This window comes from Polyodon spathula, chromosome 10, assembly GCF_017654505.1.
Source record: "Polyodon spathula isolate WHYD16114869_AA chromosome 10, ASM1765450v1, whole genome shotgun sequence".
Taxonomy (NCBI): domain Eukaryota; kingdom Metazoa; phylum Chordata; class Actinopteri; order Acipenseriformes; family Polyodontidae; genus Polyodon; species Polyodon spathula.
Window position 1 is genome coordinate 2,103,477 of NC_054543.1, and position 14,179 is coordinate 2,117,655.

Sequence of the window (14,179 nt, forward strand, 5' to 3'; positions counted from 1 at the left end):
TATTTGATGAGTAACAGTTTTTTAAAATGAGAGAAAAATGTGTCTTCCGTTTTTGATGGGCTTCAACTAAAGGATTCTTGCTCCGACTAGGTATAATAATGCTGTTTGCAGAGGTTTGATACTTTCATAGATTAAACTTCAGTTGCAATTTAAGCCACTTGCTTACAAGATGTGTTCTTGCCAATAGGTGTAAGATAAAACCAACAGGGCTGGACAAGTCTAATCCAGGACATTAATATTTCATACTGTGTACACAGTGCCATTACAGCAACAACAAAAGAGATGAGCATGGTTCACAGTGCTGACCTGTTTAACGGAATAACAAGACTGTGAAGGGTATTAGAGTCATTTAAAAAAAACTTTCATGAGCTGACACAAGCCTAGACTTGTGGTTACAGATGTGCAACACTGTAGACAAGCCCAACTTCCTAAACATCAGAGTGATGAGAAAAGTACCCGATACAGAATCAGCTCTGACGAATAAATAAAACATGGGTACAAAATGTTTCGGCCCACACCGTCTAGGAATGTTACTCTACACCTTAAATGTTTTGCTTGAATAGGCTTGAACAGATTCATAGCAGATCTCTAGACCTGTACCGGGGAAAACACATTTCAAGTACAACCCTCAGCTTCCACATCTTAAGAATGGGGGAAAAAAACAGCTCATTGTTATTTGTGCGGTGTGTGACCGGACAAAATTATCAGTTTTAAAACTTGGTATTAAAACAGATTAGAACTGGCTCTACATCACAAAAGTCTACTGTCGTGTGGATAGGTTTAAAAACAATATAAAAATAAACATAACACAATACTGGCAAAGAAAAACATTAAAAAAAAAAAAACGACGAGTTTCTGCTTAGCATTTCCTTGGTCTGCTGGTTGACATTAACAGCTAGTTACCAAACAAAAAGGTGGTGCTGATTTCGTTCTGCACCCATCAGACGGTCTGCTCTTTTTATAATTGGTTTGACAAGGTGCAAACTGAATCCACAAGCCGCTAGCTATTGCCAGGGTGAAACAATGCAACCACAATAGAGTTTTAGATTTAATACGCCTGTAAGCAAATGAAACCACTTAATATGAAATATTACTGACTTAATATATTGGTTTAATGTAGTTTTCTCTAAGTTACTTCTGAGTATCATTGTAACCCTTAACCATATACCTCAAGGTCATATGTATATTAGACTGTTTTAATGGGTTTTTTTTTTTGTTTGCATGTTTTTTCCAGGATACACAATTTTAAAATGATGCATATTTGGTTGAAACAAGTAATCTTACCTGGATTTCACAGGCTAACTGGGCAGTGTAAATGTAATGAAAGGCCTCCTCTACTGTTTCACCGAGAGCGACCACACCATGGTTTCTCAGTACCAGCACCTAGGAACAGAAGGAAGGTATAGCTCAGAGAGACTGTGAAAACACACTACAAATCAATATTATGGTTTTCCGAAAATATCAAAAGCTCATCAATAATGTAGAACAGTTTATTTAAGTTAAAAAAACAAATCTATCCTTACAATACAATACAACACAATTCAATTACTGGTACCTTGCAAGATGGACCCAGAGCTTTTTGGAGCTCAACTTTCTCTTCCGGTATATCGAGGCACCCTTGGTAATTGAAGTAGGCAATATCACCAAGAATGAGTGCCTCTTGGGAGATGGGGAGGATGCCACACTTCATAGATGAAACCTACATAGAAGTGAAAGAGCTTAGCATTAGCCACATTATTTAACTGTACGAAAGGCTGTTCAATACATTCTCTAAGTAACTTCATATGATAATCCAGCAGCATTTCACCCGTTACTGCAGACATACAAACACAGAGAAAATGTGTTTCAGACCCAGTCTTAACATAGCTTGCATGCCAGCAAGCGATTGTTTAAATTCTTTCTTTTGCCCGATACTTCAGCTTTAATAAAAGAGCTGGATTAAAAGCAGTGGTTGGCAGTTCTTACAGCTGCAGCTGCAGGTGTGTGGAGATGTACGATACACCTGGAGTCCGGGCGCATCGCGTAGATAGCAGAGTGGGGGCTGAATCCAGCATGGTCAATGCTCAGGTTTGTACAACCCTGATCCACAACGTCCCCAATAATGTTCACCTTCACCTGGGGAGAGTAAAGGGAGAGTTGCTGCTTGTACGAGATGTTTTAGTATATAAGGTGTGCTTTCATTTCATATGTTTTGAATGTTAACTTATTCAGGTTTATAGTAATGTACTGTATAACAATACAGTATAGTAAAATGATAGAATCCATCCGTTTTGCCCACCACTCAACAGAACACACTCACATCAACAGGCATGACATCTAATTGACCTGTATTTGTAGTTCTCTTGTAACACTGTCTCAATTCCATTATCCAACAGCTACTTTTAGGCTATTCAGTGTTGGTTTACATCAGTTATCAGTACTATACCTTCTGTAGTTAGTATTCAACTTCAATCCATTTCTGATTAATCATCAACTGACACAGCTCTTCAAGGTTTGTTAGAAGATGTCCATTCATTGTTTTTGAGTCTACTTTTAGTTTTTTTAGTGCTTACTTGAACGTACCATTACATTAAAAGGCCTCTACACACCGGACACAACGCAACAAAAAAAAAAAAAGTCATTTTGATACGAGCTGTTCCCACTGCCTGCGATGCGATGAGCAACACTGAAGCGATACCAAAAAAAAAAAAAAGATTGCCATCTATTTTTGCAATTTTGTGAAACAGCTTCCCTTGCGCTCATTCAGTAAACTGGTGGAAGAAAATAAAATTCTTGCAGTATCAAAATACCTGGAGCTGTGTAATAAAGGACACAAAAAGACACGGCAATGAGGGAGAACATCTGGGAGTTCATTTCCAGGGAACTGGTGCTTGATTTGTTTACCTTTACTGAAATAACTATTCTGAAAAGCTATTATGTATTCTATATTTTTATTAGCTGTATAACAGGACTATCATATGTGTGACTTTTTCCAGCTGATGATACAAATCAGAGGAAAGTCATCGCTAGCGCCTATCACCACTAGTGTGAAAGGTAGTGTTGCAGTGAAAGTACCATTTTATCGTAGGGCCAATCACATCATGTCCGGTGTGGAGACCTTTAGCCAAATAATTATTCTCTACTCTAAAATACCCAAATAAACATTAATACCACCTATACAAAATCTCAAAAAAAGTTTTTCATTGAGACTACAAGGATGATCAACACAAATTATTTTTTATTTAACAACAGGATTCCCAAGAGGTTAAGAGACATACGCTGACACTAACTTATGGTGCACCAACATTATAAAAAAAAAAAAAAAAAAAAAAAAAAAAAAAAACACAAGGAAATCAAAACTTTGGAGATTAGCTTACAGTACCTATTAAGATTTATTTTAGGTACACACCTTCTTTTCAGTTTCCTCTCCACCTTTAAAGTCGTTTGTTTAGTATGTTCACAGCATTACAGGACTTTTAAAACATGCAAAAGGCTGATATGTTTTGATGGCGGATACTCTGTAAACACAGCTGGTATTGATTACTGATTAGTTCAATCCAAAATGCTCCCATGAAGTCATTTCCTCACACGGGGCTTGTAATGGCAGGTTACAACAAACACTGCTGGCAAGCTCCATGAGTTCTGAGTAAGAAGAAAAGTTAAACAGCAACCTAGCAGCTTTTTGGGAGGGCTCTGAATAAAAACCATGACAATTCCCCCTCCCATGCTTTTAACGTATAATTTTCCCATCTCTAAATCAATGTTATATCCAGTGCTGGAAACTCAAGGCTTCTACACAAATTGATCTAATGTGTTGCATGTTTGCTATACGGAAAAAAAAAACAACAAAATGAAACAGTTTACAACTGTTTTCCTCAACAGGAATGTGTCACTATACCTAAACAGTAGCATTTTCGTACTTAGTTTATGGCTAGTGAAACCAGAATTATTATTAGTTTTTTTTTTTTTTGCAAATCAACCACTTGCAGATTATAAAGCACTTTAATGATGTAGTATTAAATGTGGGTTTTTAAAGCACCTGTACAAAAGGTATGTTTTCTGGCAACTTAAAGGACATACTTTACAATCCACTTGCTTTGTTGGACATACAGTCAGCACAGAATACAACAGACTAAAACCCAAATCCATGTTCTGTTGTACATGTATAAGCACTCCTGGTATCAGAGCTGCAACCGTTCATGATAAGGTCTGCAGTGACACCTAGCACAATTCCTTCTTTATAACCTACAACAAAGACTGCTTTCAGCTACACAACTGAACACATGCTGCAGGTTGAATAGATAGATATGCATGTATGTGTTTCCATATAGGAGGCCAACAACAAAGCATGGCATTTTGACAAACGTCTTGTAGTATGGTTTGTTATAAATATATACATCTAAAACACACTCTGTAATTTTGAGGAAATACAAATACCCTGTGCCTATCAATCACAGATTCACTGTACACATTGTAAAACATCCTTGCATTCAGATGTGCTGGAAATGAAGTTTACCTGGCTTAAAGTCGTGTATCAGGAATGCAAGACATCATTTTGCACTGGAACAAAACTTAAATAGAATTCAAATAACTTTTATAATGACTTCGTCCTACTGTACCTACCAGGTTTGAAGCTGTGGCTTCAGCAAAGGACAGCCCTCTGGGGATAATGAGGACATGGTCTTGTTCTTTGCTGACCCTCACCTGGCACAAATGTGAAGAAAAAAACAGCAATGAAGCCATGCAGGATAATATATCACAGGGTTAATTTTATTTGAGAAAGAAATATCAAATGCATGGCTTAGTTGAAATGTATCTTATGGAATGGAAAATGCAGTTTTTTTTTTTCAACGAATGTCTATGAATTTTTTGCAGCAAACCACAGCTGCCTGTGCTTATGTGCAAGATGGGATTTGTGATAATAACTTTTCAAATACTTGTTACTGCAATGCTGCAGGGCAAATATTCATTTATGCTCACATGGAATTTCTTTTGCAGCAGCATCCAGTGTTTTTGATCTTATAATAATAATACCACCACCAATAATAAAAACTAAACCATGAGGCAATATGTAAAGAAGGAAAACACACTCTTCTATCTTGAAGAGTTATGGTTTTCATTCACCTTAGCGCTTGATTTCAAAGCGTGTAGGTGGTGGGTAAGAAAACGACTGCAGGTAGAATGGACTTCTATTCTACTCAGCTCACTCTGAAATTACAAGGTAATAATAGTTGTATTTGCCATACAGGTGATGAATCAGCCTGGTTTAGAGCAATTTCTACTGGATTTAGGATAATAAAGCGTGGCACATACTGTAATATAGGAGCTGGCTAGGTGAGCCCAGCCAAAGAGGTCCACCAGTCTGTACAAGCTGGCCAGTTTACACCGAGTCAGCTTCTCCCCTTTCACAAAGGCTGAGGACTCCATCCCATGCAGGTCGTTGATGGGCGTGACCATTCCAAGGCCTAAATGAGACACAATTAACACTTTCACTTTGTAAATTAACTTGGGAGGCAGCACATAATCAGCTTCAAACAATGCAGAGTTGAAGAACTGGAAGTGTTCGTGTTTATTTTAGCTTCTGTTCCTAAACGTTCATGCCTACTATAAACAGGTTTCTTTACAAACCCTGACTACCTTACCAGAGGTGACTTTGGACCTAGATTAGTGCTAATAAAGGTTTGTGAACCCAGATATAAATGCTTAATCAAACTGTGATCACAATGAATACATTCTGTAGGATATTCATTATTACTAGGAGGGTTCTCATTGAAGTGTTACTTTTCTTTTTATTAATATAAATGTTATGACGAGTGTTTTCTACTTACTGTAGTTACAGATGAAACATTATGTACTGCATAGTATTTTTTTTTTTGTTTTTTTTTAGCAATGTAATGAAATCATACAATTCCATACTAAGTTCCTATTAAAGTCTTAATATTTGCAAATATTAATGAAAATAGTAACCTTACAAACCAAAATAGTGTACTAGGAGTTTGGTTATCTGCAATATTTTAGCACAACCACAACAACCTTCAGTGTAAGACTTGCACATGAACTATATATTTGTGTAGATAAAGCATTGTTATTTTGACCTCTCATGTCTGTGAGCTGAACAGCCATGGAGGCAGCTCTATGTAAACGGCTGCCTGCTCTAGTGGATACAAAGTGCCACAGCTGCCTTTGACTGTTGGTGTGCCATTGCCATTTAAAAAGCAGCAGAGAGGTGTTGTCCCTCTGATTACACAGCATGTGTGTTCTCTTCACAAACTCAGAAACAGAGAACAGGTCCTAATGGCAACAGCTATGCAACCCCCCAAAACAACACAACTGAAGCTACTTAAACAACAGTAATTACTAGGTATGTGGTCCCAGCTTTACACACTACTTCTAGTTTTAATTTATATAAAAGACTACAACCTTCGAGTTGGGAAATAATCCAAGCATACAAGACTTCAACCACACCATCACAATGACTGTGAAACTGGTGGGTTTATTAATGATCAGCTAAAATGTGGTGCAGCCTGCATTTTCTGTTAGTAAAATTGTATGAAGTGACACATATGGCAATCACTTTGAATGACTGTTATGGTAAACAGACCAACTGTAAGTGGCAGAGAGAGAGAGAGCCTCTCCAGTACAGAATGCAGGGACAGTGCACTTCATCAGGCTGGCTGGACAGCTTGTTTTATCACAATCAGCAGTTTATGCAGGTCGCCCTGCAAGTGCCTCTGGTTCAGATGCCAAAGGGGCATGGAACCCGATTACAGTAGTGCATTACCAATGGAACAGAAATCACTTCATTGAAACACCATTAGCAAATGCGTACTTTACAAAATGCCACTTACAATCCATAAAAGCTGACATGAATGAAATCTACATAGTTCAGGAACAGGAAAGGGAAAGAGATTAATATTAGTTATGTTACTGAACGGGATGATTATTTTTCTAAATCATTTTTGGTTAGAGAGTAACTTTTAAATACATTTTATGGTGTTTTTCTTCACTGCACATAATTTGATGGTATTATATTGTTTTGCAATTTGTATGTTTCTTGCAGAAAACCAGTCTAAGTACATCTCAGTACTTTTTTTACAAGGGCCCTGGCAATACACTACAGTACTTACTGAGGGGAGAGGTGGAGAATCCTGCCATCGAGCTGGTCATTATTAGGTCTGCTATCTGCCGCAACGCCAGAAGCCCTGTGGGGTTGTTGCCCTTCTTCATCTGTTCTTGAATTAGGCCTTCTAGTTCATCTTTAAAGGACTAGATTGAAAAAAGAGAAACATCAATGTTTAACAATATAAGCGCCGCTATCGTTTATGGTAAATACATAAAAAACAAAAAAAACACATGGTTCTTTGAGCTGTATTAAGTAGATCTAAAATGAATCACTGTAAAGACATTAAACTTTCTAGTAACCGTGAAACAGTTGTTAAAAGTGTTTATATTCAAGGTAAACAATGACTCCAACCTCACTCCCTGCAGGTCACAGCAGTTCTCATTGCCTCGTTCTTCTGACCCGTGTGCAGTTGTTAATGCGTTGGTTGGGAGTGCGGGGGTAGTGCTACTGGAGGGTTATACTGGTTTGTATTTCAAAAGCTAAGTTAAGTTGACACTGTAAATGCCTTATTGTAAATGCATTGCTGTAAACCATGTCTAAAATATAAAACAATGAAATGGTAAAATGAATAAACAAACAAACAAACAAACAAACATTGCAAAAAACAGGAAAACCTGCAACAGAGTCATGCTTAGTAACTGGCTGTAGTCCATCACCACTGTTCATTCATTTGTGGCTATTGTGAATCCCGCTTCAGCTGTTGCCTTTATAACTGATCAAATGACCTGTAAAATACACCCCTCTACATTACAAGAACAGGTGTTTATGCATCCACAGTATGTACTGTACTTCCTGAAGTTATGCAATTAATGTTGCTTGGCAACTCACACACACACACACACTCCCTGGACATAACAGAAAAAAGAATTGCTTTGAGAAGTATTTAATTCAAGTCCACCTACAAGACTACATTACTTTTGCCTTTTTATTCCTGTTAAACTATGACAGGTTGGAAAAACACAACCAGTCAGCATGAAACAAATTACCAGGAAAGTTTTGACATTTAAAAACCCTCTAGACAATCCAATTTCCTAGAAATATAACAATAAAAGCATGCTTAAACTGTGTATAGCTATGAAACCTTAGGGAGGTTTCCAGGGGAGAGTCTTGCTACAGAGGTCCATTAGGATATAGAACTGCTGTAATTACAACAGCGCCAGAGGTTTCCAATACCTCTCATTTCAGAAACTTTTTCGCAATAAACCGATTGCTTTACAGCTTCCTCCCAAACCCATTTTTGTCAATACAAAAAGCAATTAAACAGTCAATATCACTCCTCCAGGTTTAACCACTTCGGGCACTTTGCAAGCTGAAACTATGTTGCCTGGTTTCACCACATATTCTAAATGACAGTCTTTAGAATTCCCATCCACTTAGTATTCTCTTCTCTGACTCATCAGGACAGCAGCATGCACTAGATCTCGATCTGTCAAACTCCAACTCCATTTAGGAGAATACCTGCATTTCTGTGTTGGACATCCTTTTCAGGCTTATCACTTTATACCCAGAAGGTGCTGTAAATCCTATATCTATTCAAATGTGTTTTTCCTCTTAATGGTATTGGTTTATATAGCCAACATTCCCTCACATTTAGTAGTTGCCATGGTAATGCACGGTTTAAAGCTCAAGTCTGATGCACAAGGTCTGAGGTAAATGAACATTTTTTTTGTTGTATTTTGTGGTTTAAAATTGAATTTACTTATTTTGGATTTGGGTTCCAGATTTGACAGAACTTCATTTAAATTATATTGTCTCCTAAACATGAATGCAAATAATATTTCAATTAAAAAGCAGTTTTAGACATTCCCAGATTTACTCTATGCAAAGTTAGAAAAAAAGGAATTAGAGTAAAAGCAAAGGTATAACTGGTTTAAGTTATTTGTAAAAACTGGAGCATTTGTGAAATGCCCTTGTACTCCCAAACAAAGAACAGATTTACAACTAAGGATTACTCAGGTGGAGCTAATTAAGTTTAGTAAAACACCTGTCAAATTTCCAGGGATTACTTTTATACTGTACAAAAAAAAAAAAAAAAAAACTAACAAGGATTACAGTACATTTAGAGTTCTTTAAGCAATCATTCTGTCATGTGCAAGCCTGTTTGATAAGCAAAGCCATACAATTTAAACAATCTACTAGTAAAATGACGTCAGCAAGGTATTTCTCAAACAGTCCAAAGGCCATAACTATTGTACAGTATATCGGCAAAATTAGTGCAATTATGACATTACAGATCTGTTAAAATAGCTCTGACCTGCAATCTGTCTTTCATGCATTATTCAATTTGAAAATAACTTTCATTCAACAAGTAAATTGAACATCTATTCATAGAAATAGTATTAATGTGTGTGCACGGGATGGGTGCATATTGGAATATACTGCTACTTTCCCTTAAAATCACTGGAAACATTAAGCGGCAGATGTGGGGACATTTCCTAACTGCAAAGCCCAACTCTTACTTGGCCATCAAAACGCAAGCTTCACTCTACACAAGACAACATGAAGAATATTTTATTGAGAATGTTACCTGCTATCCTTATGCTTTCTTATGCAATGATGTTGACTATCAGACCTGGTCCTGGTGAACCAGACATAGTCCAGTAAGTGGTGACATTAAGGCAATTCACAGATCCCTCTGGGCCAATACTGATGGGAAACACAGCTCTTTACACTGATATGAGTGACTGATCGTAGGCAAACTGCTCACACAAACAGAACTTTTAAAACTGCAAAACCGTAAATAGTTATGATGTAGACAGCTACCTGAAGACATTGGTACATCTTCTACAACACTGATTTTTATGTCTATTTCTACAACCGTACCGTTATTTATACTGTGTACTGTTTTTCATGTAAACTGTTAATCTGAAACAGTTACACTGGAAAAATAATATAACTATGTTGATGCAATATGTAAAAATGCAGATGTCATGGTTGAAAACGCAGACTTTGAGACTGTGCATTTGTAAAAAGCATACATTTTTAAAAGGTTAGCGCGACCTCTGCATCTCATTGAAAGGTCACAATTTTTTTTCACTTTTCTTTGTCTTACTTTAGAAAATAATTGTCAAACATTGAAAGACATTGTAGCTCAGTTGATATGGTATTTGTAATTCTAGCACAACGCTCTTAACTTGCTCTGTTACTTTGAAGACTCCTGCACAGATCCAATCCAATCAGTAAACACTCACAGGGGATGGGGCAAAAACAATGCACTGGCTTGACTAATCGATAGTTGTCAAACGATATGATGCATCAATACATTGATGTATCGCCTCAGCCTTACTTATTCTTTCAGCTGGCGAAACCGAACTATTTCTGCCTCTTCACTACTGCTGCTGATTTACCGTATGTCTATCACGTAGAAACAGGATGCTGACAATGTCACTAATACACATCATAGTTTAGCCTTGCTGTAATTATACAGCACAAAAAGTAGATTTCCAAAGTGAAGAAAGTATCTGATGTCTGATTTATCAGTAAGGTTAAACAAAGTAATACAATTTAAAATCATGCAACAGGTTCCTAAGATAGTCTATTTCAATCACAAGCCAGAACTGATGTTTTATAGCTCCTCCTAGGTCAACATGGTTATTGTTCCAACCCAAGCTTGTACTGCTTACAGTACCTACAACATAACCACTTACAATTACAAAGCAAACCTAAATCATCATGGGTGGCCAAACAAGTTAAAACTATGTGAAACCTTTAATTACCTTAAGACCATGGATAGGTGTTTTTTGCAAACATTATATTAAAAAGGTACAAAAAAATAAAGGCCATTATCCAGTGAAAAATGCATATCACCTGCAGCAGTCTGAACATTGTACTATGCTCCACAGTCCAAACCATAATAAAAGTGATAAACTGCATAACGAATGGCACACCAAAAGTTTTTCAGCTACCACCCAGAACAGAGAGTAAATTTATAAACATGGTTTACCTTCAGACTGTAAAATCTGCATGAACATTAACAGTCCATCACAGAGTTTAGTTCAGGATAACTTTGATGCTGCCAGGACTTTACTCACAAGGCAGACTTTTAACTACTTCCACTACACAGCAGCCTGAGAACAAAGTCACAATGCAAACTGCCCCCCCCCCCCCCCCCCGTCTCCCTTTTTTATTCTTTTCTTTTGTTAGTGTCAAATTCCACAGCAAACCAGACAAAGCACAACGTACCGGACTCTGCAGTATCTGAGTGACTCTCTTCTTCTGATCCATCATGTTCAAGTCTTGCCTCAGGTCCGGAGACATGTTCCTTGCACGGAGGTACTCTGGGTCATTTTCGTCGATCCGGTCGAAGTATCTGTCTTTGTGCCCCATGCTGGGTGGGGGAGGGGTAGTCACCACTCCCTGAATATCATCTGCACTCATGTTTCACTGCTGTGCTCTGATGTGTAGCTTCACCTGAAACACAATGGGACAGGGACAGTGAGTGACTGACGGCCATGCAGCGAGTGATTCTGACAGCACACATGTATACATCTTTTAAATGCATACTCTATTAAAGGGATGACAGAGATTGGCCATTATATTAAAAAGAAATTTAATATATTATGATTTTCAATGCATGCATGTTATAGTACACTTTCATCCACCAAATAAAAAATAAATCCGAAATTATTTCCCACATTAAAAAAAACACAATTCAGCCATTTGTATTTTCTCTCAAGTCCAAACAATATGCAATATACATTGTGTTAAACAACACAAAATACCCAAATAAAGCAAGCTTGTTCAAAGATAAAGAAAATTTTAAAAGAGAGGCTGCAGAACACACAGTAATGATTAAAGGTACAGTTCAAGTGTACAGTTTCTCTCACAGATATATAATACCATTTCAAAACTTTTATGCAGAACAAGAAATTAACAGGCATTAACAGTATCAAAGTTGAAACCTGATGAACAGAAACCCTGCCCTGTTCTCATCACATCCCTAATCCAATTGGAGCCATGCTGAGGAGAAGAACGAGGACACAGGGACGCTGCCTTCCTCACGCTGCAGCAGGGAATCACAGCCTGGTGTTACGGAGATTGCATCTGGTTTCACATGGTCACACTGAGACTACAGAGATGCTCTGCAAGATGTCATTATCCAGGTTCCACTGCTCTTCAGGGTAAAATAAACTCTGTCAGATTAGAGGTTGGCAGTTAAACCCCATGGTCTGCCAGATGGTGCCTCACATGACCAGTCCCTCAAAAGGCTACAAAGCTTAATCTAGAATTGTTTACTTTAATTTGTGTCAACCCTGTCAGCCTCTCATGCTTATGATGATGTTGGAAGTAAGTAGTGTGACTCAGTGGTTTGAGCAGGTGTCTGGAAGGAAGTAGAGCCAGGCTTTACAAACCAGCTTCTCAACTGACTGGCAAACTGCTTGATTCACTGTGCCTTTAACAAGACTCCTTATTGTAAACCACAGACTAATAATAATCTTTTCAATAATCAACTACCAGCAAGAAGACCCAATCTAACACTAGATACCCCTCATGGGAAGGTTAACACACTTTACACATTTCAGGAGGCCATACTCGATTTATTGCACACGACAGTATGTTATAACTATTTTTATTTGGGTCCAGCTGGAGTTATGAATATCAAAAACAAACATTAGGGCATGTAGTAAAAGCAGGGTTAGGCTCCTCTAGGTTTAATAAGTAGTGCGATATATATATATATATATATATATATATATATATATATATATATATATATATATATATATATATATATATATACGTATTTACAGTGGCTTGCAAAAGTATTCAGACCCCTGACCAATTCTCTCATATTACTGAATTACAAATGGTACATTGAAATTTCGTTCTGTTCGATATTTTATTTTAAAACACTGAAACTCAAAATCAATTACTGTATGTATGTGTGTATATATATATATATATATATATATATATATATATATATATATATATATATATATATATATATATATATATATACACACACACACACACACATACACACACACACACACACACACACACAACGATACAAGTTTTAGTCAAGTACTGTGTGACACACATTTAAACAACGAGCAAACACTCACATATTCAGCAAGAAAATGACACACATTTAAACAACGAGCAAACACTCACATATTCAGCAAGAGATTCTAATCTACACTCTTTATAACAATGCAAGAAGAATCAGATTTAATCCTGTCAGATCAACCACCACACATAACATTTATGTAAACTACTTTGGCAAGATTATTAGATTCAGCTTTAAATTCCACACAATTAAAGTTACCTTTGAATGATCTCATCTTGTTTCAGGAAGCAGCTCAAAAGAACAAACTCTAAACATACTATTTTCCAGCCCTGTTGATCCAAACCCTTTCCAGTAAACAGAACGGCAGCCCCCTTCTACGACCCTGTCCTATTTTAAAAGCGAGCGTGCCTGCGCATTGAGTTCCAGCCTTGAGAGTGACGACTCCACTGTTGTGCTATACACCCTGGACTTGAGATTTCAACAGCTGTGTGTGTGAGAAGCATAAATGCATTTTACAGAATTACTTCGTGGAAAGCCTCAAGATTATTATACTACTACTATTATTACAAATATGTAATTAAATATATTGCTGTATTAACAAATTCTAATGATTGTTCCTGTCATGAAGGTAAAGATGCATTTACTAAGCATTACAGAGCTGTTTCTGTTGTATAGTGGCAGGTTAGTCACTTACTGTAATTTAAAATACAATAATGTATTTTATATTCAGTCTACTGTCTTTATACAATTCCATGTGTTTCATGTTTGCTCAGTCCCGTATAACCTGCTTGAACCTCATAAGAAATCACTGTCTGTTCTACCGCTGCACAGTGAGATGCTGCAGATTAAGGACTCAAGGTTACACCAATACTGTATGCAAATTTCCTTTACTTGCCTCAAGCACAGCAATCTCACCTCTTTTGCTTCAGTGATTGCCTCCACTTCCTGTTTGATCACACAGTACTACAAAGTAAACAAGCTTACCATCATGACTTTGTACAATTGCTTTTAATGCTGACACCTACATGCTACTGACAAGACAGCAAAGCAGTAAGAATCCTGCA

General features: G+C 37.2%; 1 protein-coding gene across 4 annotated transcripts in view; it reads right to left on the reverse strand.

The window, feature by feature from the left end:
- Positions 1-14,179, reverse strand: part of LOC121321716 (gamma-adducin-like) — a 59,496-nt gene that overhangs the window by 7,448 nt on the left and 37,869 nt on the right. For 3 of the 4 annotated variants that reach the window (XM_041260794.1, XM_041260796.1, XM_041260793.1), the window contains 7 exons: positions 11,285-11,512; positions 7,107-7,245; positions 5,293-5,444; positions 4,603-4,683; positions 1,966-2,115; positions 1,556-1,699; positions 1,285-1,383 (listed from right to left, as the gene is read on the reverse strand). In XM_041260794.1, the coding sequence (XP_041116728.1) occupies positions 1,285-1,383; positions 1,556-1,699; positions 1,966-2,115; positions 4,603-4,683; positions 5,293-5,444; positions 7,107-7,245; positions 11,285-11,479 (960 nt within the window). In that variant the 5' untranslated portion in view covers positions 11,480-11,512. Of the gene's footprint in view, positions 1-1,284; positions 1,384-1,555; positions 1,700-1,965; positions 2,116-4,602; positions 4,684-5,292; positions 5,445-7,106; positions 7,246-11,284; positions 11,513-13,373; positions 13,435-14,179 lie in introns of those variants that run through there. The other variant, XM_041260795.1, reaches the window with a different exon arrangement.